The sequence below is a fragment of the Sphaeramia orbicularis genome, chromosome 24 (genome assembly GCF_902148855.1).
Source record: "Sphaeramia orbicularis chromosome 24, fSphaOr1.1, whole genome shotgun sequence".
Lineage (NCBI taxonomy): Eukaryota > Metazoa > Chordata > Actinopteri > Kurtiformes > Apogonidae > Sphaeramia > Sphaeramia orbicularis.
Genome location: NC_043979.1, coordinates 47,829,620 through 47,855,283, shown reverse-complemented (window position 1 = coordinate 47,855,283; position 25,664 = coordinate 47,829,620). Strand labels below are relative to the sequence as shown.

Here is a 25,664-nt window from a genome sequence, read left to right as displayed (position 1 = left end):
CAAAGGACGGGCTTCTGTCTGGGTTTTATAGACAGCTACAACGGAAAGACGTCGATGATACTTAATTATACATTCACATAAATATGCACAGAAACACCAGATTTCTGACGGTTTTCCCTTTAAAGTTTAGTTTTTCATTTTTTTGTTTTTCAATCTTTTTCTCTGCATTTGCTTGTCGTATTTTGCTGCAGTTAAAGTGAAATTTCCAGATAATGGGATAAATAAGATCTTGTCTTATCTTATATTTATCTTATCTTATTTTGTCTTATCTTATATTTATCTTATCGTATTTTGTCTTATCTTATATTTATCTTATTTTATCTTATCTTGTCTTATCTTATATTTATCTTACATTGTTTTACCATATATTTATCTTACCTTATTTTGCCTTATATTGTCTTATCTTATATTTTTCGTATTTTGTCTTATCTTACATTTATCTTATTTTATCTTTTATTTATCATATCGTATTTTGTTTTATCTGATATTTATGTTAGCTTATCTCATATTTATCACATCTTATTTTGTCTTATATTTATCTTATCTTATTTTATCTTATCTTGTCTTATCTTGTATTTATCTTGGCTTACTTTGTCTAATATTTATCTTGTCTTATCTTATTTTATATTTATCTTAGCTTACATTTATCTTATCTTATATTTATCTTATTTTATCTTCTCTTAAATGTATCTTATATTTATCTTACTTTATTTCATATTATGTTATCTTACATTTATCTTATCTTACATTTATCTTAGCTTAGCTTACATTTATCTTATATTTATCTTATTTCATCTTATCTTAAATTTATCTTATCTTATATCTATCTCATTTTATCTTGTCTTATCATACATTTATCTTATTTTATCTTATCTTAAATTTATCTTATATTTATCTTATTTTTATCTTGTCCTATCTTATCATATATTTATCTTATCTTATATTTATCTTATCTTAAATTTATCTTATCTTATATTTATTTTATTTTATCTTATATTTATCTTACACATATTTTATCTCTAAATTTCTTACTTTAGTTTAGAAATTTAAATATTTATACATCTATGTAACACTGCATTTTTGTCTTACCTTACCTTACCCTTATCCTTAACTTACCTTACCTAGCCCTTACCCTTACCCTTACCTTAGTCAGTCCTTTGTTTATTAGAGGACCACTCCTCTGCTTCTTCTTAAATAACACTAATAACAGCTGTGAGCCTTAAACATGTCGACCATCGTGGATTAAAACCAAAACAACAGATAAAAGAAGCAAATATGAGGCAGAAAGTGGACTTTTTTTTTTTTCACTGTGGAAACGACTTCGTTAAAGCTGATGTTGAACCTGGTCCCAGTCCAGGGTGGTGGTCTGGGTCTGTGCTCAGCTCTGGTGGTCCAGGTTTTGCCAAGTCCTCCACGGTTCCCCCGGCAGCTGCACTACTTCTACATGACTCCACACACACACACACACACACACACACACACACACACACACACACACACACACTGTTTCGTTATGTAACTGTGAATCATGGCGGTTGGCGTTGGTGATGTTGAGGTTTTCCAGGTGACACAGAATTTCTTCGTGAAACTAAAGTGAAAAAAAAGTGTGAACAAACTGGATCAAACAGAAAAAGAAAAACCTTTAGAATTGAACAGAATCAAACCAAAAATACACACGAAAACACTGGATTTACTGAGTTTCATTTACTTTAATCTGAGTCTTCATTTAAGCCTGAAAGTTGGGTTAAACCAGGGGTGTCAAACATAAGGCCCGTGGACCAAAACCGGCCGCCAAAGGGTCCGATCCGACCCACGAGAGCCTTTAACCCATAAAAACCCAAACACCCACCGGCGACCAAACCCATCCACTGGTTTAAACTGTTTCATACCTGCTGATCCACGAATTCTATCAACACATGGAAATAATTGGTGTAAAATACAGTTTTACCTCAATTATTCATTGGGCAAAATGTACAAATCTTGTAAAATGAAAATAAAATGAGCAAAATACTGGAAAAATAAGGGAAAAATTACCCCAAAAAGACTTTGAAATGTGGCATAAAAGTGAAGGAATCCTAAATTGAGTAAAAAAAATTTGCACAATGCTTGAAAAATGACGAAAAAATTACCCAAAAAACCTTGAAATGTGGCATTAAAGTGAAGAAATCCTTCTAAATTGAGGAAAAAATTGGCAAAATACTTGGAAAAATAAGGAAAATTCATCATTTCATAACATCCAGAACTCTGTATTGAGTTTATTATCCCTCAAAAACCAAAACTATCCACTGATCTAAACTGTTTAATACCTGTTGATCCACTAATTCTATCAACACATGTCAATAATTGGTGTAAAATACAGTTTTACCTCAGTTATCCATTGGGCAAAATGTACAACTCTTGTAAAATGAGAATAAAATAAGCAAAATACTTGAAAAATAAGGGAAAAATTACCCCAAAAAACCTTGAAATGTGGCATAAAAGTGAAGAAATCCTTCTAAATTGAGGGGAAAAAATTGCAAAATACTTGAAAAATGAGGAAAAAAATTCATTATTTCACAACATCCAGAACTCTGAATTTATTCTGTTATCCCTCAAAAACCAAAACCATCTACTGATCTAAACTGTTTAATTCCTGTTGATCCACTAATTCTATCAATACATGGAAATAATTGGTGTCAAATAAAGTCCTTCATCTTTTCATGGTCATCAGATATGACCATATTTGGACGTTCAGAGGCTCCGTAGTTACCGTGGAAACACCGTCATCTTCTACTTCATCCTTGTTTTAAAAAACCCATGGAGTTGGATCAGTGACAGTGGATAAAATGAACAAAAATGAATAAAAAGGATTAAATAATGTGAAAAAACAAACAAACAAAAAAAAGTACTAAAATAAGGTAAAGAATAAAATGACAAACAAAATAAAGTACTGAATAAAATGAAAATAATTAATGAAATTAACATAATGAATAAAAGTGAATAAGAAAGTTCACAAATTAATAAGCAAAAGAAAAAAGTATTAAACCGTTTGGATCAGAGGATGTTTTTCTGAGGTTGAATTCTATTGAATGAATGTTGAATATGAAGTGGAATATTGAACTGGACCAGAGCAGGACGAAGAAAAGCACTGACGATCACACTGTTCTAGTCTATCTGTCTACCTCTATCTTTATCTCTGTCTGTCTCTATCTCTATCTCTCTCTCTCTCCCTCTCTCTCTCTCTCTCTGTCTCTCTGTCTCTCTCTCTCTCTCTCTCTCTCCCTCTCTCTCTCTCTCTCTCTCTCCCTCTCCCTCTCTCTCTCTCTCTCTCCTCTCTCTCTCTCTCTCTCTCTCTCTCTCTCTCTTACAGAACACACCATATTCATGTCCTCATCGAGGCTGTTCTGCTGTTCATACAGTTTCAGCTGCTTTTTCGTGTCTATAACTGGACACAGCCTCTTGTTTTATTTATTTATTTGCACGTCACAAACAACAATAAGAAAAAAAGAATTATGCAAGTAACACCATTGTGCAGGAGTGGTTTGAAGCCAAAAAAGGCTTATATAAATACCCCCCCAAGCAAATAAACAAAACACAAAAAAGAAAAGAATAAAAATGTGATATGATTAAAAAAAAACAAAACAAAACAAAACTCAAATTATATAAAACACTACAATTTTTCATAAATCAGTCCTTTTCAGTTGCTTTTTAAATAAAGATAAAGAAAGCCTCTGATGGGGTTCAGATACGTGGATGTGGATCAGTAGGTGAAGCCTTCAGACGTCACATGGACACATTTTAGATCTTTTCTCGTGTTCTTTGACACCATTTGATCGTGTGTTAACATTACGCCCAGATCTCCTGTTCACATGACCCTAACGCTAACGCTAACCCTCAGTGCGTGGTATCTGACACATGGGTTCATGTTCAGGGCTAATAACAGCGTGAACATACATGAAGAAAGACTATAAGGCCTACAGATAACACGGCAGTTAAAGGTGCGGTGCATATTTACACTAGTCATGTTCAAGGTTCTAACAGTTTTGGATTTTTCATTATGGTTTAGTTTTATTTAGTTTTGACTTTTTTTCTCTAATTCAGTTCGTTTTAATTCGTTTTTAGAGCAGGTTTGCTAGTTTTTATTAGTTTTTGTTATTTTCTAAATGTTTAGTTGTAGTTTAGTTTTAGTTCAGTCGTCTCTTTTCTCTTCTTCTCTGTGGTCGTATTCACATAAATCCCAGACAGGACTCTGCTGCTTTAGTCTCCATGTTTCCAGGTAGAGTGGGGACCAGAAGACGACTGGAAACCACAAGTGAACACAAGTGACGGACCCTTAAATATCATATGGTGCCAGCAGAGAAAATTGCTTGAGGGAAATACATCGATTTCGTATCAATCCGACATTAACAAAGATGAAAACGAAGGGAATTTTACACATAATTTTTATCTGTTTTGGTTAGTTTTATAAAGACGCAATATAGTTTCAGTTATCGTTTTTTTCTTTGAATTCTAGTTTTTATATATTATATTTTATATTTTATAATCTAGTTTTGGTCATTTCGTTAGTTTTCGTTCATGATAATAACCTTGGTCATGATGTCACGTTGCAACCTTTTATGCAGTTCGGAGACGCTGTGATGCCGAACAGAACCTCAGTACTGACACTAGAACAGAACTAGAACTGACTCAGTTCTGAAGCAGTTTATAGGTTCAGTGGTTCAACAGATGTTAAACAGTGTCCATCAGTAGAACCTCTATTAGACCTCAGTAGAACCTTCTCTATTAGACCTCTGTAGTCGGCTCCAGTAGAACCTTCTCTGTCAGACCTCTGTAGAACCTTCTCTGTTAGACCTCTGTAGTCGGCTCCAGTAGAACCTTCTCTGTCAGACCTCAGTAGAACCTTCTCTGTCAGACCTCAGTAGAACCTTCTCTGTCAGACCTCTGTAGTCGGCTCCAGTAGAACCTTCTCTATTAGACCTCTGTAGTCGGCTCCAGTAGAACCTTCTCTATTAGACCTCTGTAGTCGGCTCCAGTAGAACCTTCTCTATTAGACCTCTGTAGTCGGCTCCAGTAGAACCTTCTCTGTCAGACCTCTGTAGTCGGCTCCAGTAGAACCTTCTCTGTCAGACCTCTGTAGTCGGCTCCAGTAGAACCTTCTCTGTCAGACCTCAGTAGAACCTTCTCTGTCAGACCTCAGTAGAACCTTCTCTGTCAGACCTCTGTAGTCAGCTCCAGTAGAACCTTCTCTGTCAGACCTCTGTAGTCGGCTCCAGTAGAACCTTCTCTGTCAGACCTCAGTAGAACCTTCTCTGTCAGACCTCAGTAGAACCTTCTCTGTCAGACCTCTGTAGTCGGCTCCAGTAGAACCTTCTCTGTCAGACCTCTGTAGTCGGCTCCAGTAGAACCTTCTCTGTCAGACCTCAGTAGAACCTTCTCTGTCAGACCTCTGTAGTCGGCTCCAGTAGAACCTTCTCTGTCAGACCTCTGTAGTCAGCTCCAGTAGAACCTTCTCTGTCAGACCTCAGTAGAACCTTCTCTGTCAGACCTCAGTAGAACCTTCTCTGTCAGACCTCAGTAGTCGGCTCCAGTAGAACCTTCTCTGTCAGACCTCAGTAGAACCTTCTCTGTCAGACCTCTGTAGTCAGCTCCAGTAGAACCTTCTCTGTCAGACCTCTGTAGTCGGCTCCAGTAGAACCTTCTCTCTCAGACCTCTGTAGTCAGCTCCAGTAGAACCTTCTCTGTCAGACCTCTGTAGTCAGCTCCAGTAGAACCTTCTCTGTCAGACCTCAGTAGAACCTTCTCTGTCAGACCTCAGTAGAACCTTCTCTGTCAGACCTCAGTAGTCGGCTCCAGTAGAACCTTCTCTGTCAGACCTCAGTAGAACCTTCTCTGTCAGACCTCAGTAGAACCTTCTCTGTCAGACCTCTGTAGTCGGCTCCAGTAGAACCTTCTCTGTCAGACCTCAGTAGTCGGCTCCAGTAGAACCTTCTCTCTCAGACCTCCAGTAGAACTCATTCAGTCTGATTCCAGTTTCTTTCTTCTGCTTGTGGAACCTGCAGCTGCTCCGTCACTCACAGCTGCTTAATAAGACTGAAATGGTGTTGCCACAGCTTTGAAGGCTTCATATGTTTATCTCCTTTCAACAGCCACATCCCAGCAGCTTATGAATTTAACATCATCCATGCATTATGTATACAAGGACTTCCTCACTCTCACTGAGGTGGCATTACTGTGAACACAAGTGACGATTTGGAGTTTTATTACGGGGGGAGGCCCACGGACGTGGGTTTACGCCGCCGTTCGCCTTCAGTGTCGCTCTCACAGTTTATGATAATGAGTGTGAGCGTCTCAGACGACATAAATGTCCCGTGTCCTACTTGTGGCGGCGTGATATGAACAGCTTATCCCTGTAGGTTATGGAGGAAAAAACCAAATTACAACTGTTCATTTCTAAAATAACTCAGAGGGAGACGCTATGAGGGGGATTTCTGCTGTGAGAGTCTGAAAGTGGGATTACCCTCCGCTGCGTCTGGAAAAGTTTAACCAGCTTAAGCAACCAAACAATATGTGTTATGTGTTTGTCTATCCTTTATTTAACCAGGTCGGTCCAGGTGAGGAGTGGTTTTCATTTACAATGCCGACGACACAGCAAAACAGGCAGAAAAAAACTGAGGCTAATGACGTTCATTTGTCTTCTGTTAATGGAATTATACTTTAATTTTTTTCTTTTGTTCACGTTAGATGAATCTTCTGAGGAAGACTGGAGTCGAAACTGTCAGACAGGTAACACCTAAAAACTATACCTGGTCTGAACAAAAGAAAAAAAGAAAAGTATAGGCAGAAAAAACTGGTAAAAAACAAAGAAACAAGTTCCAAAATGACATAAACACATATACAACTGTAAATACACAAACAGAAATAGCGGAAAAAAATAAATAAATTTTATATATATATATATATATATATATATATATATAAATATGGAGAGAGAGAGAGAGAGAGAGAGAGAGAGATTCTTCTAGATGTGGTGCATGCTGTACCACATTTGTCCAACAGTCAGTCAACAGTCATGATAATAATAATAATAATAATAATAATAATAATAATAATAATAATAATAATAATACATCTTACTCATATAGTGCTTTTGATCCAAGTGCTTTACAACACAATAATAATAATAATAAAAGTGTAAAAATGAAGTACAAACTAATTCAGTAAAATCAATAAAACCAGTTTCAGTCAAACACAGATCTTGTGCTGGTGTTTGTATTTTTGACAGAGGAGAACCAAACTCTCCTCCTGTTCTTCTTCATCCAGAAAAGCCGGTTCTGTTTGGAGTTTGCGTTCTGTTGGTGTGGACATGCCCACCATCTTTTCCCAAAGGCTGTAAACAAACCTGACTGTAAAAGGCAGATGAGACGAGCGCCGTCTGTCCACAGCCGTACCACTGGAGTGTCTGCGTCCAACACTGAGACGCCGTCGGTTTCATTTAATTTTCTGCTTGAATTGCAGAGTGAGACAGTACTCATATGGACGCCCGACGAAGTCGTCGTCTTACAATCTGAATTTCAAAGTGTCGGCGTGAAGGTGCGGAGGCCAGATTGGAGCTTCCACGTCTGCAGGTGAAGTGGGTTCTACGTCTGACACATGCTCCTTCTGTGGGCGCTGTTACGCACAAACACTGATGGATGGGACGGAAACGACTGCGATAAACCACCAAACCATCGACATTCAACAGATGGGAAACGACGGGCTAGGACAACACACTCCTCTGACTATCTGCACCCATGACAGCCTCGATTTAACCCTTTATCAAGCAAGTGACTATTTATGGTCATTTCCACAAACATTAAATATGAAGACTGATCTCATGAAATTGCATTATGTGTCACGCCAACGCGATATCAAGAATTGCGAACAGATAAGACGCCACTTTTAATTGGTATGTTATCTGTACGCGTTAAAAGCTTTGTTCACGATGCATAAAATACCACACGATTAGTGCCATTAGCAGTTAGCGCAATTAGCGGTTAGGGTTAGTGATTAGCGGTTAGTGCAGTTAGCAGTTAGGGTTAGCGGTTACAGATATGTAAACCGGAGATCTTGGCGTACATTGACACACAATCAAATGGTGTTGAATAACACGCGAAAGGATGAAAATGCAAACATATAGCACGCCAAATCCAATAAGAACTGACCAGACTGATCTCATGAAATTGCGTTATGTGTCACGCCAACGGGATATCATGAATTGCGCACAGATAAGACGCCACTTTTAGTTGGCGTGTTATCTGTACGCATTATAAGCTTTGTTCGTGACGCATAAAATACCATGCAATTAGCAGTTAAGGTTAGGGTTAGCAATTAGTGGTTAGCGCAATTAGCAGTTAGGGTTAGCAGTTACGGATATGCAAACCAGCGATCTTGGCGTACACTAACACATGATCAAATGGCGTTGGATAACACGTGAAAGGATGAAAATACGTCGGTACAGCACACCAAATGCAATACGAACGGACCAGACTGATCTCATGAAATGGCGCTGCATGTCACGCCAACGCAATATCATGAAGCACATACAGATAAGACGCCACTTTTAACTGGCATGTTATCGGTTCGCATTAAAAGCTAAAAATAGGAAAATAGTATTGTTTGATTCTTGTATTAAGTTAGTGATAAATGTGTAAAAGCATTTGAGGGGTTGGATTCAATCAGTTTAGACTTCATCCTCCTCCTTTTGCAAAATTCAGACTTGTGCTTGAAGATAGATTGTGTCCATTTAGATGTTTGATTTTGTTTTGTTTTATTTTGTTTCTTTGCATGTTCAAAATAAATAAAAGAAAAAGAAAGAAAGAAAGAAAGAAAGAAAGAAAGAAAGAAAGAAAGAAAGAAAGAAAGAAAGAAAAAGGATATTTTTAATTTTTGGGCTGTTTGTTTCAGTTGGGATTCTTGCACAGTGCTTTTTACTTTTTTTGTGTGTGAATTGAATGGAAACACTTTTTTTTAAATGACCAGACATAGTTTTATTTACAAATGGCAAGAATGACCAAAAAAACGACCAAAAAAAAAATTAAATATCCGTATCTTTTTGTTTGTAGTGCACATGTCCCTAAATTGCTGCTGTTATGGGTCTCCGTTACAGAGCGTTTATCTCCACCTTTGCGCCCTCATCATGAACCTCCTCACTCAGTTCGTGTGTGCGTTCATGCATCTGAGCTCTGCTTTGTGTCCATTTGTTAAAGCCATGAATAAATAATCAGCACCGTATGAATAATTTGATGAGAATTACAGCGGTAGCCGACTGTGGATTGTACGGACGGTTGTTTCTACACCTTTGCATAAAACAACTCCCACATTTTTCTTCATAACCACGAACAAGCGTTTCATTACACACACACACACACACACACACACACACACACACACACACACACACAACATGAGTTTGGTGGGTGATAAATAACAGTGAATGAAAAAAAAAAAAAAAGGTCCTGCAGACACTCCACATCCACATCACCTGCCCCCCCCCACCCCCCATTTTTCTTTATTATTATTTAAAAAGCATCTGAAAAGGACTAATTCGTGGAAAAAAATGTAAGGCTGTATATAATTTGATTTGTAATTTTCTTGTTTTCATTTTAGTTTATTATTTCAGTTATTTCATATTTTTAACTCTTTTTTTTTCTTTTTTTTCCCCTGTGTATTGTTTATTTCCGGGGGGGGGGGGGGGGGGGTATTCGCATAAGCCTTTTTTTTTGTCTTCTATCGTCTCCTGCACAATGATGTTACTTCTTTTCTTTCAAAGGTCTTTTTATTAATAACGGAGCATGAATAAGACGTTCACTCCACAGGTAGGACATTTTGGATTTTCTAAACATGCACCCATGACACAACACATAAACCTGCCCAGACATGAACACATACAAACACACAAACACATACAAACACACAAACACACACAAACACACAAACACATACAAACACACAAACACATACAAACACACAAACACATACAAACACACAAACACATACAAACAGACAGAATTTAGTCTCTGATGTATTTCTATTTTTTTCTTAGATATTTATATTTTAAGTTGTTGTTGTTATTATTATTATTATTATTATTATTATTATTATTTTATTTTATTTTATTTTATTTTATTTTATTTTATTTTCTTCTTTGTGTCTGTAGGCTTTTGCATTATGTTAATTTATTTGTTTGGATGATTTTTTCTTTTGACATCCTGATGTTTGTTCAAAATTTCTTAATGTATCAATAAAGTTGAAAAAAAAAAGCCTCAATCAGGCGTTTTTGTCCATTTCTCTTTTTTTTTCTTTTTTTTTTTTTTTTCCTATTTGTTGATCAGTTTGGCTGTTGTTGCAGCTTTTGGCATGAAATTTGGCAGAAATATTTCTTTTTAGTTGTATTTTTGAAGTCCAGGATCTTTTACTCTTAGATGTGTTTTATTTACCCATGATGCATTTGGCACCCTCTGGTCACCCACGTGGATGCAAAAAAAAAAAAAAAAAAAAAAAAAAACTGCTATAAAATCATCATGCATTAACATTTTTTCTTGCTTTTTAATTTTTTTTTTTTTTTTTAAATAAATCTCTTAGATAACTTCCCCTCAGCTCAAAACTACCAAACATTCAACAGTTTTCAGGATTTTAACCCTTTAAGTGCCAGTTAAATAAATTCTGAGTGATTTATTACAAAACAAAACAAAACAAAACACACACACACAAAAAAAAAAAAAAAAAAAAAAGTTTGGTTTTAACATCTTTTAACTCAGTTTTATTTTCTTTTAGTTCACTTTTTCCACCTCTTACTTTAATTTTGCTGTGTTTTATGTTAATTTCACCAACTTTTAGTTTGTTTTAACCATCTTTTAGTTTTTTTTTTACTATCCTTTAGTCCAATTTAATTATTTAAATTGAACAGAAAACAGAGATGATTAGTGGTTTTACTGTGGCTGTTTTCAGTCTAAAAACAGAGCTAAACTAACAGCTAAGCTAACAGTTGATGCAGCGCGAAATCATTATAAGACACAGTGTTATTTTATCAACTTTTAAAAGCAGTGTGTATGAGTTTTCGTTTTGGAAGAAAACTTGATACTATAATACAGATGTGTGGAAACCATTTTAGTTTATTTAAAAGATTTTAGTTTAGTTTTACGATACTTTAGTCTAGTTTAATCACCCTATACTTAAGTTGAGCATCTTTTATGTTTATGTTTATGTTTATGCATTTGGCAGACGCTTTTTTCCAAAGCGACTTACAGGGGAAAACCAATTAAATCACTCAATCAATCAAATTTTATTTATATAGCGCCAGATCACAAAAAAGTTATCTCTTGACATTTTATATATAGAGTTGGTCAAAACCAGACTCTAAGTCAATTTACAGAAACCCAACAGAATCCTCCTGGAGCAAACACTTGTGACTGGTGACAGTGGAAGGAAAAACTTCCCTTTAACAGCAGAAACCTGGAGCAGACCCAGACTCCTGGAGGATGGACGAGTGACAGGACCAGTTGGGGTTAAAGAGAGAGAGTAGAGAAGGGGAAAAAGAGAGAGCGATAGAGATAGAGACTGGGGGAGAGGAGGAGAAGGGGGAGTAGGGGGAGACACATGGAGGCGGTTGAGGATAAGTGAGTGGTGATGATGAGGGCAGGGAAGAGGCCGGACCACCGCAGCAGGTCCAGAGATAATCGTGAAAGAATCTGTGGTTATCCTGGGAAAAACCTTATTAGAATATTTAAAATGGAATGTTTGAAAGTGCTAGGACAGGAGGTGCTCTCGGAAGAGCTGGGTCTTCAGGAGCTTCTTGAAGATAGGCAGGGATGACTCTGTTCTTGTAGCACTTGGTAGAGCGTTCCACCAACGTGGAACAACCCATGAAAAGAGCCTGGATTGTCTTGTACAAGGTCTGGGGACCACCAGACTACGTTCCCCAGACGAGCGGAGTGGTCGTGGGGCGACATAAGCTTTTATTAGTGCACCTAAATAGACAGGAGCAGACCCACGGAGAATTTTGTAGGCTAGGATTAAAGATTTGAATTTGATGCGGGCAGCTATGGGTAGCCAGTGTAACTCAATGAGTAAGGGGGTGACATGTGCCCTTTTAGGGTGAGTAAGGGGGTGACATGTGCCCTTTTAGGCGGATTGAAGACCAGACGCGCTGCTGCATTCTGGACCATCTGTAGTGGTTTGACAACACAAGCTGGGAGGCCCGTTAGAAGAGCATTGCAGTAGTCAAGACAGGAGATAACCATTGTCTGCACCAGGAGCTGGGTGACCTGCTGGGTTAGGTATGGCCTGATCTTTCTTAGGTTGAACAGAGTGAAACGGCATGATCGGGTGACAGAGGCAACGTGATCCGTGAAGGTCAACTGATTATCAATCATGACTCCCAAGTTACGTACTACACTGGTAGGAGCCAGAGGTATGGAGTCTTTTAGCTTAGCTTTATTATCTTTTAGTTCACTTTTTCCACCTTTTTAGCTTAATTTTACTGTCTTGTATGCTAGTTTCACCAACTCTTAGCCTGTTTAAACCATTTTAGTTTGGTTTTATTATACTTTAGTCTAGTTTAATTGCCCTGTAGTTGGGTTTTAGCATCTTTTAGCTTGATTTTCTTATCTCTTAGTTCACTTTTTCCACCTTGTCGCTTAATTCTACTGTATTTTATGCTAGTTTCACCAACTTTCAGTCTGTTTAAACCATCTTTTAGTTTGTTTTCTGTTTGTTGTAGATGGTTAAATTGGACTTAAATTGGACTTAACTGGAGGTTTTACTGTGGCTTTCTGTGAGCTAAGCTAAAAGAGCTAAGCTAACAGAGCTAAGCTAACCAGCATACAGATGTGTGTAAACAATGATCTTCATCCTTTATTCAGTGTCTGGTTCAGTCTGTGGATACATAGGGTTGGTTCGTTGGTGGTTTTGGTAGAACTAAGTGTGTTCTGGCACCAGACTGACCCCTACTGGGCAGAGTTTGGAACATCAATAGAACATATTTGATCACTTGAATATTCTGTCGTCACTAAAACATGTGTCATAAACTGTAATGGTTGAAGTTGTCATATTGGTTTTCCATGTTTAGTAAATGATTGATGGTGTGGCCTCCAAACCACCAGACCAAATCCAGGTTCTTGAACAGGAACCCCCCCCCCCCCCCCCTCCGGGCCCTGCCTGAGTCTATAACTGCACCTGTTTACATGAATGCGGAGCAGAAAACCCAGTCCCATCACATTAGCAGACACAGTTTAGCAGCATGAATACTTCAGCAGCTGGGATCAGATCTCTAATGGCAGATGTTCCAGCAGGTTCCAACAGGCCTTCCAGGTGGATCAGGTGACGCTGAAGGGCCTGGGTGGAACACAAGTACTGGTACTGAAGGACCAGGGACGTGCACAGGATTATAGAGGTTCAGGGGCTCAAAGCCACAAACGGCCAGTATGTGTGCATCAGATTGTTTTTTTGTTTTTTGTTTTCAGGCCTTAATAACACAATATGTGGCTGAATGTCAAATGAATAAAGTAGCCACAGATAACAACAACAACAACACCGCTGTGTATACTGTGTAGCTGTGAGTGATGCAACTGCTGTTTCTCTTGTGTCAACAAATTATTGTCAAAATGGATCAAAATACTGAGGTTTGGAGGACACGCGATTCAGCTGCAGTTCTAAAAAGCAACAGAACATTGGCTTATTATCAGGCTATATACTGTTGAAGATAAAGATTGTACCACATGGACATTCAACTGTGAAACATTGAACACTGACAAAAATATAGAAATACATACTAGAAAACCAGTGGTGTTTAGTCTGTAGTTCAGGGTGCATGCCTACAGGACTGCAGCCCACATGTGGACCTACAGGATTAGTTGTTGTCGTAGCAGAGCTAACAGTCTGAGACTGAGATTAGATTCACAAGAAACTACAACAATTTACCCACTCCCCAAAACCCAGTCACAACTTCCACACTGGTAAGCTAAGGCTAATATCATATTTTTCCCAAGGTGCACATTAACGCAGCTTTCATTTAAAAGAATCGTCCAGGCTGCACATAAACCAGTCCTACTGTGACTGCTGCTGGAGTTTCCTGTTCCTACTGCAGAAGCATTCACAGCAGCAAACGCACAAGAAACTGAAGATCTGGAAACAAATGTAAACTGTCAGTGAAATCAAGCGGAGTGAATGATTCTGTTTCCGCTGTGATTCAGTACATTCAGTAATGTTGGGGGGGGGGGGGGGGGGGGGTGATAAGCCACAGAGGTTGAAGTCCATCCACTGTCCTGTCTCATCTGTGCACGAACTACACAGACTGGAGATGTGACCAAGGACTGTACCTCTCTCTCTCTCTCTCTCTCTCTCTCTCTCTCTCTCTCTCCCTCTCTCTTTCTCCGTACATGCGTGTGAGCGTGCAGCATGGGGAAGCCCCGCCCCACAGTGACAGACAGCTGACAGAGAAGCGTCATCAGACTCCACACACATACAACACCATGACGCACTACTACAAGGAAATGTGTACGGTAGATAACCGTGGTGTTTTTATACAGCCGTTTTCTTTTAAAAGTAAAAAGGGCACTTTTTCTACGAGGCAAAAAGGGCAGGGGCTCAAGCCTCCTTTGGGCCCTATGTGTGCACGTGCCTGTGAAGGACTGAAGTGGACCACATGGGTTTATTTCACACAAACACTAAACACATGAATCCAACCAGTTTACAGATATCTGAGTTTGAATAAACCATCGAGTCTTCACATCAGGGGCTCAAAGTCAGGTCAGTCCAGTTCCACACACAGCCTAACAGGATATGAAGTGGGCCGGACCAGTCAAATAACAGAAATAATAGAATAAGAATTTAGAAATACTGTCATTTCCAAAGTTTTCTCTGTGTTTTTGAGTGAAAAAAGTACAATTCCATAATGAAAATGTTTACATGTACAAATTGGACTTGAACGTAACATGAGCAAATATGAACAACCTGAAAATTCTTAAGAAAAATAAGTACAATTTTAACAATATTACACCTCAGTTTATCATTTATACATGTGCATCACAACTTACACATGACAGTGGATCTGAAAAAACACAAAACATTTAATAACAGGCAGAATACTGGCACAATTCCACATACTGCTCTTAAGACATTTGAGGTTCATATTTGTTCAGGTTATTCACATTTTTTGTAAAAGTCTAGTCTGTAAATGTAAACATTTGTGTAATTTTACTATGTTTTTTTTTTTTAACACTACACCAAAGAGGAAAATTTGCCTTTTTCATTATTTATAGGTTATTCTGATAGTATTTTACTGGTCTGATCCACTTTAGATTGAACTGACCTAAAATTATTTGAACATCCTTGACTGTTCATATCTTCAGTGGAATTTCTGCATTTCACAAATTCATCCTAGGGGCCGGACTGGACCCTTTGGCAGGCCAGTTTTGGCCCCCGGGCCACATGTTTGACACCTGTGCTTTAGATCATATCAACCATTAATAACTGCAGTGTCCTCAGGGTCCATGGGGGGCAGTATTGAGCAGAAAACTGAGGAAAGAACAACAGATATTTAACTCATAAACACCCAGGGGTACTTTTATGTCAGTTCCCAAATGAGTTTTTCTGTTTATTTAACCTTTTTAAAGAGATTTATTTATATTTGACTGAAAAAGTGACTTTTTCAGTCAAATATATCATTATCTGAACATAAAAACAAACGTCTACAACCTTGTTCATGTTTAGTTTAGTTCATGTTCTTGTTCATTAATTCGTTCATTAATTAATTTGCTGATTTTTTTTTTTTTTTAATTTTGTTGATTATTATGTTAATTTTTACTTCATTTTAGTTCATTTTTGCTTATATTTTTTTTATTAATCATTTTGTGATTTTTTTTCTTCAGTTTTGTCCATTTTATGTATTACTGTTATTATTATTATTACTATTATTATTATTATTAGTGGGAGTATTTTTCATTTTAAGTTTTTTGTAACGCACAACAGTTTCCCTGGAGATTAACCCACAAAGACCCAGTGCTACTTTTATATATTTAACTTTTTTTTAAAATGACATTTATCACCATTAATTCTAATATTATCCTCTGTATTTTACATTTTTTTCAGTGTAAATCATGTATTTTCCTGTATTTAATTCACTAAGCATGTAGATGTTCATTAAAGCAATAAAGATAAAGAGTAAATCCAAAGGTTATTTTATCAAAAACAAAAAAAAAACTTACGAAAAAGTGACTTTTTCAGCCAAATATACCAATAACTGAACATAAACCAAGTGTGTCCATCCACTGTCATTTATCAGACTTTATGGGTTTATTATTTTTGCTACAAATTCATTCAGTTTGTGGCTTATTTTGTTCTTGTTGTCAATTAATTGTTCGTTTTCATTCATATTATTGATCACTTTGGCTGTTTTTGTTCATTTAGTTCCTTATTTTATTCATTTTTACTTAATTTTAGTCCATTTTTTCCCGCATTATTTAGTATTTTGGACATTTTTATTTTATTTTATTTATTATTATATCAGTAAATAGTGGTGGATTTTTGGGTGTTTATGGGTTAAGGAGGACCAACATATAGTTCAGACCACATTTATGTAGAATAATCCAAAATGCATGCTAGGTTTTGGGTTTCGTACATAAATACAGACAAACAGATGGATTTAATTGCAGGAATGAGGGTAAAAATACAGATTGTATGTGTACACCACAACAGAGCGTCCTTCAGAGCTCTAGTAGCTTCTATTTTCAGTAATTCGTGAAACTGTTTTCAGTCTCAGTTCTATTTGTGTATGTGCATGAGCTGTGTTCTGTAAGCATGTATTCTGTATGTAATTATATGTTCACTTCATTCTTCATCTCAATGAAACGTCCCAGATAAACAGAGAAGAAAGAAACGAGTACAAATCTGAGCTTCTTGTACTTTGTGTGTTATGAAATTATGCAGCTTTATTGTTCTGGAGCACGACATCTCAGACACAAATGTTATACTTTTTACACAAATGCATTTATTTGACAGCTTTAATGATGATTTTTCATTTATTTCCTGTTCAGTGAAAGCCACATGTTGAGTCCAGCTCCTGTGTGAAGTTAATAAACCTGTAAAAACACTCAAAAATACTTTATTACCAAACAACGGGTCTGGTTTTCCAGTCCATCTATTTTATATTTATAAAGTACAAATTTAAACAAACACAAAGGTTTCCAAAGTACTGTACAGTCAAATAAATGCAATAAAACATAATGAACATAATGTGTGTTAAACTGCTGCCAAAGCTTTAGAAAATAAAGATCAAGATGACAAATGTTGTTGACAGTTTTTGAGCGTTCAGTGTCACGTTCTGCTGATGAATGCTGCAAAATTAACTCACTAATAACAACAGAACAACAGAACAATAGAACAGAACAGCAAAACAACAAAACAACAAAACAACAAAACAGAACAGCAAAACAGCAAAACAACAAAACAGAACAGCAAAACAACAAAACAACAAAACAACAAAACAGAACAGCAAAACAGCAAAACAACAAAACAGAACAGCAAAACAACAAAACAACAAAACAACAAAACAGAACAGCAAAACAGCAAAACAACAAAACAAAACAACAAAACAACAAAACAACAAAACAGAACAGCAAAACAACAAAACAACAAAACAACAAAACAGAACAGCAAAACAACAAAACAACAAAACAACAAAACAGAACAGCAAAACAACAAAACAACAAAACAGAACAACAAAACAACAAAACAACAAAACAACAAAACAGAACAGCAAAACAGCAAAACAACAAAACAAAACAACAAAACAACAAAACAACAAAACAACAAAACAGAACAGCAAAACAACAAAACAACAAAACAGAACAGCAAAACAACAAAACAACAAAACAGAACAACAAAACAACAAAACAACAAAACAACAAAACAGAACAGCAAAACAGCAAAACAACAAAACAAAACAACAAAACAACAAAACAACAAAACAGAACAGCAAAACAACAAAACAACAAAACAGAACAGCAAAACAACAAAACAACAAAACAACAAAACAACAAAACAGAACAGCAAAACAGCAAAACAACAAACAGAACAGCAAAACAACAAAACAACAAAACAACAAAACAGAACAGCAAAACAGCAAAACAACAAAACAAAACAACAAAACAACAAAACAACAAAACAGAACAGCAAAACAACAAAACAACAAAACAGAACAGCAAAACAACAAAACAACAAAACAACAAAACAGAACAGCAAAACAACAAAACAACAAAACAGAACAGCAAAACAACAAAACAACAAAACAAAACAACAAAACAGAGCAGCAAAACAACAAAACAGAACAGCAAAACAGCAAAACAACAAAACAGAACAACAAAACAGCAAAACAACAAAACAGAACAACAAAACAACAAAACAGAACAGCAAAACAACAAAACAGAACAACAAAACAGCAAAACAACAAAACAGAACAACAAAACAACAAAACAGAACAGCAAAACAGCAAAACAACAAAACAGAACAACAAAACAACAAAACAGAACAGCAAAACAGCAAAACAACAAAACAGAACAACACAACAACAAAACAGAACAACAAAACAGAACAGCAAAACAACAAAACAACAAAACAAAACAACAAAACAGAGCAGCAAAACAACAAAACAGAACAGCAAAACAACAAAACAACAAAACAGAACAGCAAAACAACAAAACAGAACAACAAAACAACAAAACAGAACAGCAAAACAACAAAACAGCAAAACAGAACAACAAAACAACAAAACAGAACAAGAAAGCAAAACAACAAAACAGCACAACAAAACATCAAAACAACAAAACAGCAAAACAACAAAACAACAAAACAGCAAAACAACAAAACAACAAAACAGCAAAACAGAACAAGACAGCAAAACAACAAAACAGAACAACAAAACATCAAAACAGAACAGCAAAACAACAGACACGACAGAACAGAGGCTTTGGAGCCTTTTTACCACCTTTTACTGAAATGAAAGCTCTTGTTCTTTGTTGTAAATCAGGCTTCCAGGGTAAAACCAGGTCCATGGAGTTGGTCAGAAGTTGATCTTTTATCTTTCAAAGCCTAATTACAGCGTTGTTTTTGAAGGTGTGTGTGTGTGTGTGTGTGTGTGTGTGTGTGTGTGTGTGCGTCCACCTGTGCCGTCCACCTCCGTACACACTGTGCCCATGCAGGATAATCACCCACCGTCCAAATGCTGTCAGGGACCACGGCGAAAACACCAGGTTAGCTTTGAACACCTTTTTTATCCTCGTGTCAATAAAAGTTTGAAACGTCTGCCCATGAAATATGAAGGTAATCCATATCAAAACCAACACAACTTGGTTTTTATTTATGGATGTTTCAGCGTTTGCCACTTGTAGCTGTAACCACTGTTCTTTTTTTAAAATCTGTATTATGTAAAGAATCTTCAGTTATTTACGATGTTTTTCACTCAGTTTTTATTGGGATTATTATTTCTCTCTTCCTCCCGTAGCCTCCTGTTCCTTATGTCTCAAGGTTGGAATTAATCGGTATCTCCATGGAAAATCCACAAAGTCACTGGAAGGTTTTCAAGAATAACCTTCTCCACCAGAACCCGGAGTCTGTTCTCACTCCGAAGTTGACAGTTTCTGCCTGTTAGTTACGAGTCCTTGGCATCTATTTTCGGTGCCAGGTGTCTATTTTCGACTTTCGGGACCAGATAGAAGTCCTTAGATGTGGAAAACTGACAGATGACGTGGTTCAACCTTAACAGGAGGTAGACCAGGCCTTGAATCCTGTCTCATGCTTTGTTTATTTGTCTAATTTAAGTCAATGCCGCTCTAACCGAGTTGTTTTTGTGCCTAAATCTAACTGTGAACATCTATCGGACCACCTCTTATGTTCCCTGTGCATCAAAATGTTAACCGTGTCATGTCTGCTCCCAGACTGTGTCTGTCTTTTCTGTTTTCTCTGTCATTTCCTGTTTTATTTTGTTCAGTTTCCCTCTTGTGTCATGTCTGGTGTTTTTACTTCCCCTCCTTGATTGTTTCACCTGCTCCTGATTACCTGACTCCTCCCTGATTATCTCCACCTGTGTCCTATTGTCTTCCCTCCCTCTTGTGTATTTAAACCCTGTGTTTTCCCCTGTTCCTTTGCCAGTTTGTGTTCTACCTTTGTGTGCTCACTTACCAGTGTTTTTGGATACCTGTCAGTCTGTCTGCCCGTTCTTGACCCGTTTTGCCTTCCGACCACCGATTCTGCCTGTTCCTCGTCTGCCTGCTCGTCTGGTTCTGACCTGGTTCGTACTTCGACTTCTGATTCTGCCTATTCCCTGACTACCTCAGCCTCCAACGTGTTACCTTGTGTTTCGACCCTCGCCTGGACCCTGACCGTGAGTAGCCTTTCCCTCATGTCCCGTTGCCTCCTGAATTGCCCTCCTGTGTATGACCTGGCTTGTTTTTTGACTATCCTCTGTTTTGCCCTAGTCGGGGTGTTGACGGGAATCCTCCGGCTCGGCCGTGCTGACCATCCATATTCCCCGTTCACAGCCCGGACGAAGAGTCCAGAATCACACGCCTTCACAGACGTGTTAACTATTTTGTGCTGTGTTTTTACTACTGTGATTGTGTTTAATAAACACTCTCAATTGGTCATCTGTGTTCTGGTCTTGCATTTGGGTTCAGCCTTTGTACTAGTCCCATTACAAACCGAGCATCATTATGAACCAGCCCACCGACCAAAACCATCTACTGATGTAAATATGAATGAAAAGTGTGCAAAATAATATATAATGTGGGAAAAATTGAGTAATATTAAGTAAAAAAGGAATAAAATAAGCAATAAAATGAATAAAAATGAATGAAAAACATGCAAAATAATAACATAGGAAAGATTGACTAACATTAAGTAAAAAGAATGACATAAGCAATAAAATGAATGAAAAACATGCAAAATAAGAAATAACACAAGAAAAAATGACTAACATTAAGTAAAAAAGAATAAAATAAGCAATAAAATAAAGATTACTGAAAAACATGCAAAATAATAAATAACATAGGAAAAAATAACTAACATTAAGTAAAAAAGAATAAAATAAGCAATAAAATGAATAAAAATTAATGAAAAATCTGTAAAATAATGAATAACGTGGGGAAAATTGACTAAAATGAAGTAAAAAGAATAAAATAAGCATATTAGCATGAGTAAAAACAGATAAAGTGATGAATAAAATGAACAAAAACAGTCAAAGTGATCAATAAAATAAACAAAAACAGTCAAAGTGATCAATAAAATTAACAAAAAGAGTAAAAGTGATCAATAAAATGAACAAAAACAGTCAGTGAACAACACTAAATTGGTTGTAAATCACATAAGAAAAGTTAAATATAGAGAAAAACTCTTTTGGAATGGCTGCAAAAGCAGCAGTGGGTCTTTATGGGTTAAGTTAAATCACAATTTCTCTGTAAAATGACATAAAATTTAATTAAAATTGGTTATTTTTTTAATGTTTGCAGATGTTTTTTGTAATAGTCCCAGTTAATGCATTTCCTCAGTTTTTTAAAATCTATTTCTAAGGCTTTATTCGATGGTTTCACTACATTTGCAGACAAATGCTGCACAGAAACAAGTCAAACTGGTAGATATTTTTTGGATTCTGTTTTTTTTTTTAAATCAGACTTGTTAAATGCAGGCTGTCCTCTGTGAACTCTTTATGTGCCCTTAAACTGCTGCCAAAGCATAAAAAAAAAAAATCAAGACGATAAAAAGTGCTGTTGTGACTTCTGGATCTTTCGGCGTCAGATTGTGCTGATGAATCAGTCTATCTGTGGTTCTGCAAAAACAGCCTTCTGGGAAATAAAACAACCTTTGGGAAACCCTGAAGGAACGTTCCCTCAAGGAGATCAAGAATAAACTTCACCGACGCCTGAGGGAGCGTGAAGGTTTATGGAGTGAACCTTCAGTGAATGTTCCTCAAAAGTTCTAGTAGATATTATTTCTGTAAAATAACCGTAAGGGAACGTTGTCCTGAGGTGACGAGGAGGTTTATGAGAACTAGCCTTCACTCAAAGCTCCAGTTTGTCGAAGGGTTAGGTTCAGGTCGGAGTTTATTTATAGAAAAAAAAATGTACCTTTGGATCCACTCAAAGAAAGAGGAAGATAATTTACAAAAACAACGATAATCAATAAAAAAGGATGGAAAAATGTGACATTTTAGGTTCAATAACAGGCAGTTAAACAAAATTAGTGATTTAACATCTGAACTGAACTTAGTACAAAAGATTTATCGTAAATATTTCACATTTATTTACCTTTATTTATCTATCAATCAGAAATTTCAGACTTGGCCAAGGCAGCAACCACACCGTCCAGTAATAACTGTCTGAGTGTTTTGTGTTTCATTCTATATAATATAAATATATACAATAATGACACTTCAACCCATAAAAACTAGGGCTGTTAGAAAATATTGGTTCTGCAAAATATCATGATATTTCATTTTACAATATTGTATCAATATTAAAAAGTACTGAATTGATATTTTCAGGTATTTATTCAAATGCAGATATTGTGGAGGTTCATTTTTGTTTTTTAGTTTTTCTTTTTTGTTTATATTTTTTTTAATTTTTATTTAGCTCTGTTTTATTAAATAATGTTAGTTCCTTTGTTGAGACTGAACTAAAATAATGTTTCTCTTTCAGTGTATTCTGTATGATACTCCATCCATCCATCCATCCATCCATCCATCCGTGGATAGTACAGTGTAACAATGACCAGTTTATCAGAATGTCTAACTTGTTAACATCACTACATTTGAAGCTCCATTTGCATGTCAAAATGTGAAAACAAGTGTGAAAAGTCATTCTCTGTAGTCTTTAACCTCCTCAGACCCAGGAAATGTCAGCAAAGCATAAGCTTTTTTTTGTTTTTCATTAAATCAGTGCCTATATCGGAAACATCATGATGCAACAGTTTTTTTCAGATGCAGTTTTTAAAATTTTTATGGAATGTCCTTTGTGGTGGACAGTTTTCTTTTCTTTGTTTTGTATAAAGTTGTGAAACTCTTGTCCACAAATGTGGACAGAAAACCCACAGCTGGGTCTGAGGAGGTTAAACTAATAATGACTAACTAGCACGTTGATGCTTTGGGATCCCACAGGTTCTAGATCCTCTGATCCAGTTCATTCTGTCACTTTCTTGGTAAATTCCATGGTCATTTTTGGTTTAATAACCTCTAAGCTGACATGTCTGTTTCTGCACATGACATTTGACACTATGGCAACTTGGCCCTATTAATTATCTGTTGTTAGGTAACCCACTTCATTGATGATTCTGGTATAGCAACTAGGGATGGGAATGGAGAACCTGTTCTTTTTGAGAACCGGATCCCAGTAGCTCGATTCCTTGGAATCGTTTGCCTGCCTGCTTAACAATTCTGCTTATCGATTCTGCCTTTGTTGCGCATGCGCGATGACGTCACACATACGGTGCATTGTTTTGGTCAGAACGAAGCCAACATGGTGTTGAGGCAGAACCGGTCTAAACAGACCACACCAGGTCCAGACAGACCATACCAGGTCTAAACAGACCACACCAGGTCTAAACAGACCACACCAGGTCTAAACAGACCACACCAGGTCCAAACAGACCACACCAGGTCTAAACAGACCACACCAGGTCCAAACAGACCACACCAGGTCTAAACAGACCACACCAGGTCTAAACAGACCACACCAGGTCCAAACAGACCACACCAGGTCTAAACAGACCACACCAGGTCTAAACAGACCACACCAGGTCCAAACAGACCACACCAGGTCTAAACAGACCACACCAGGTCTAAACAGACCACACCAGGTCTACACAGACCACACCAGGTCTAAACAGACCACACCAGGTCCAAACAGACCACACCAGGTCTAAACAGACCACACCAGGTCTAAACAGACCACACCAGGTCCAGTTGAACTCTGTCAAAGCTTCCATTTCTTCTAAAGGTGGAATCCCTCCAGTATCCTCAAACATTTGTCCACAGCATGTGAATCATTTACAGGAATGTTACGTATTTGATACACTACTTAGCGGTTCTTGTGAATGTAGTGGCAGAGTGAACACCGGGCCAGTTCCAGTTCTGATGTGGGCAACAAACATCGTAACTCCTCAAATACAAGTTTCTGAAGGTAAGAAGGGAAAGGAAATGAGGTGCACAACAACGGGAGACAAGCTGAGCCGAGTCGAACCGGTTCCACGAGGTAGAAATGCAGCAATAGAGGAATTAGTAAAGAGTCTGTAGTTCCACTGTCACTGTACGCCCCCCGAACCAGCCCGGCGTCATCTGCTCTTATTAGTTCATACTGTATATGTTCTATTTTCTGTACAGATGGAAATATAAAAGACAGTTAATGCAAACACACCCGTTTGTACTCTTTTATTCCCTCACCCAATGAGAATCAATAAGAGAATCAGTTCGATAAGCAAAATTGATAATGGAATCGGAATTGTTAAATTCTTATAGGTTCCCATCCCTAATAGCAACGTGATAAGCCATTGGAAGGCTATTGTGTTCCTAAATTACTAATATCTCCAAACATCTTGGTTCTATCATCTTGCTGTTTCCGCTAGTCTCTTCCTCGACCAAAAATACATAAATACGCCAAACTGCAGCAGTCAGCTCTTTCCATGTTTTGTGTGATGCCCCAGACACACACACTTCCCTTTTCTACTGTAGGATCCATCCAGTCCGCAGTTGGAGTGAAATGAAGTCCTACAACGGCTGTCAGAGGGCTTTTATACGGACTTATGTGAGGACACGCCCTCATTTCACAAAGTGTGAGTCGATTGGCTGGCGCGCGCTGCCAGTCACGCCCCCTCCGCCGTTGCTTCCTGTGTGCTTCGTCGGTCTCGCGCTGTCTGCGGAGTGTCTCCGGTATGGACAGCTGCTCCACTCCGCAACTTTTTCACACTCTTATTTCACCTTTTCTTCGGTTGAATGGATTTGTGAACGGGTCTGAGCCAACACGCGAGTGAAAAGACGAGCGGTTTTCTGTGTTTTCGCTTTGGTTGTGGGACTTTGGGGTGAAAATGCCAGTTCCAACTCTTCTGCCTTTCACCGCGACCCCGAATCGGAAGTCCGCGAGCCCGACCTCCTTCAGGTTGACAGAGAAATTCATTTTACTCTTAGTCTTCAGCGCTTTCATCACCTTATGTTTCGGGGCCATTTTCTTCCTCCCGGACTCGTCCAAGCTGCTCAGCGGAGTTTTCTTCCATTCCTCCGCGGTGGAGACCAACACCCGCACCGGTCCGGACAGCGGCGGAGGCGGCGTCGGAGGCGGCGGAGGAGGCGGAGGGGACTCGGGTTCGGCTGGGAACGAAGACCGGGTCCTGGCTAAGATCCGGAAAGACCACGAAAATGCCCTGCTGGAGGCCAAGGACACCCTCCAGAAACGGCCGGAGCAGATCCAACAGGACATTAAGAAGGAGAAGGACCAACTTGTCGAGGAGAGTAAGGGTCAAGGTGGGAAGGATGGGAATAATTTACCTTTCGTTGAGTACCACCGTCCACCTGGAGCCACCGGACACGAACCCCTGGACGCGGAGACCCGGGACAGACGGGCGAAAATCAAAGAGGTAAGGGAATCTGTTGAGCTCAGTGGATGGAGAACCCC

The 25,664-nt window shown here is 37.8% G+C and overlaps 1 protein-coding gene across 4 annotated transcripts in view; it reads left to right on the top strand.

Annotated features, from left to right (window-relative positions):
* The first annotated feature begins 24,926 nt into the window (after nucleotides 1-24,926).
* The window catches only part of man1a1 (mannosidase, alpha, class 1A, member 1), a 264,284-nt gene continuing 263,546 nt past the window's right edge, over nucleotides 24,927-25,664 (top strand). The window contains exons 1-2 of one of the 4 annotated variants that reach the window (XM_030128573.1): nucleotides 24,927-25,306; nucleotides 25,340-25,626. In XM_030128573.1, the coding sequence (XP_029984433.1) occupies nucleotides 25,081-25,306; nucleotides 25,340-25,626 (513 nt within the window). In that variant the 5' untranslated portion in view covers nucleotides 24,927-25,080. Of the gene's footprint in view, nucleotides 25,627-25,664 lie in introns of all 4 variants that reach the window. The other 3 variants (XM_030128574.1, XM_030128572.1, XM_030128571.1) reach the window with 3 other exon arrangements.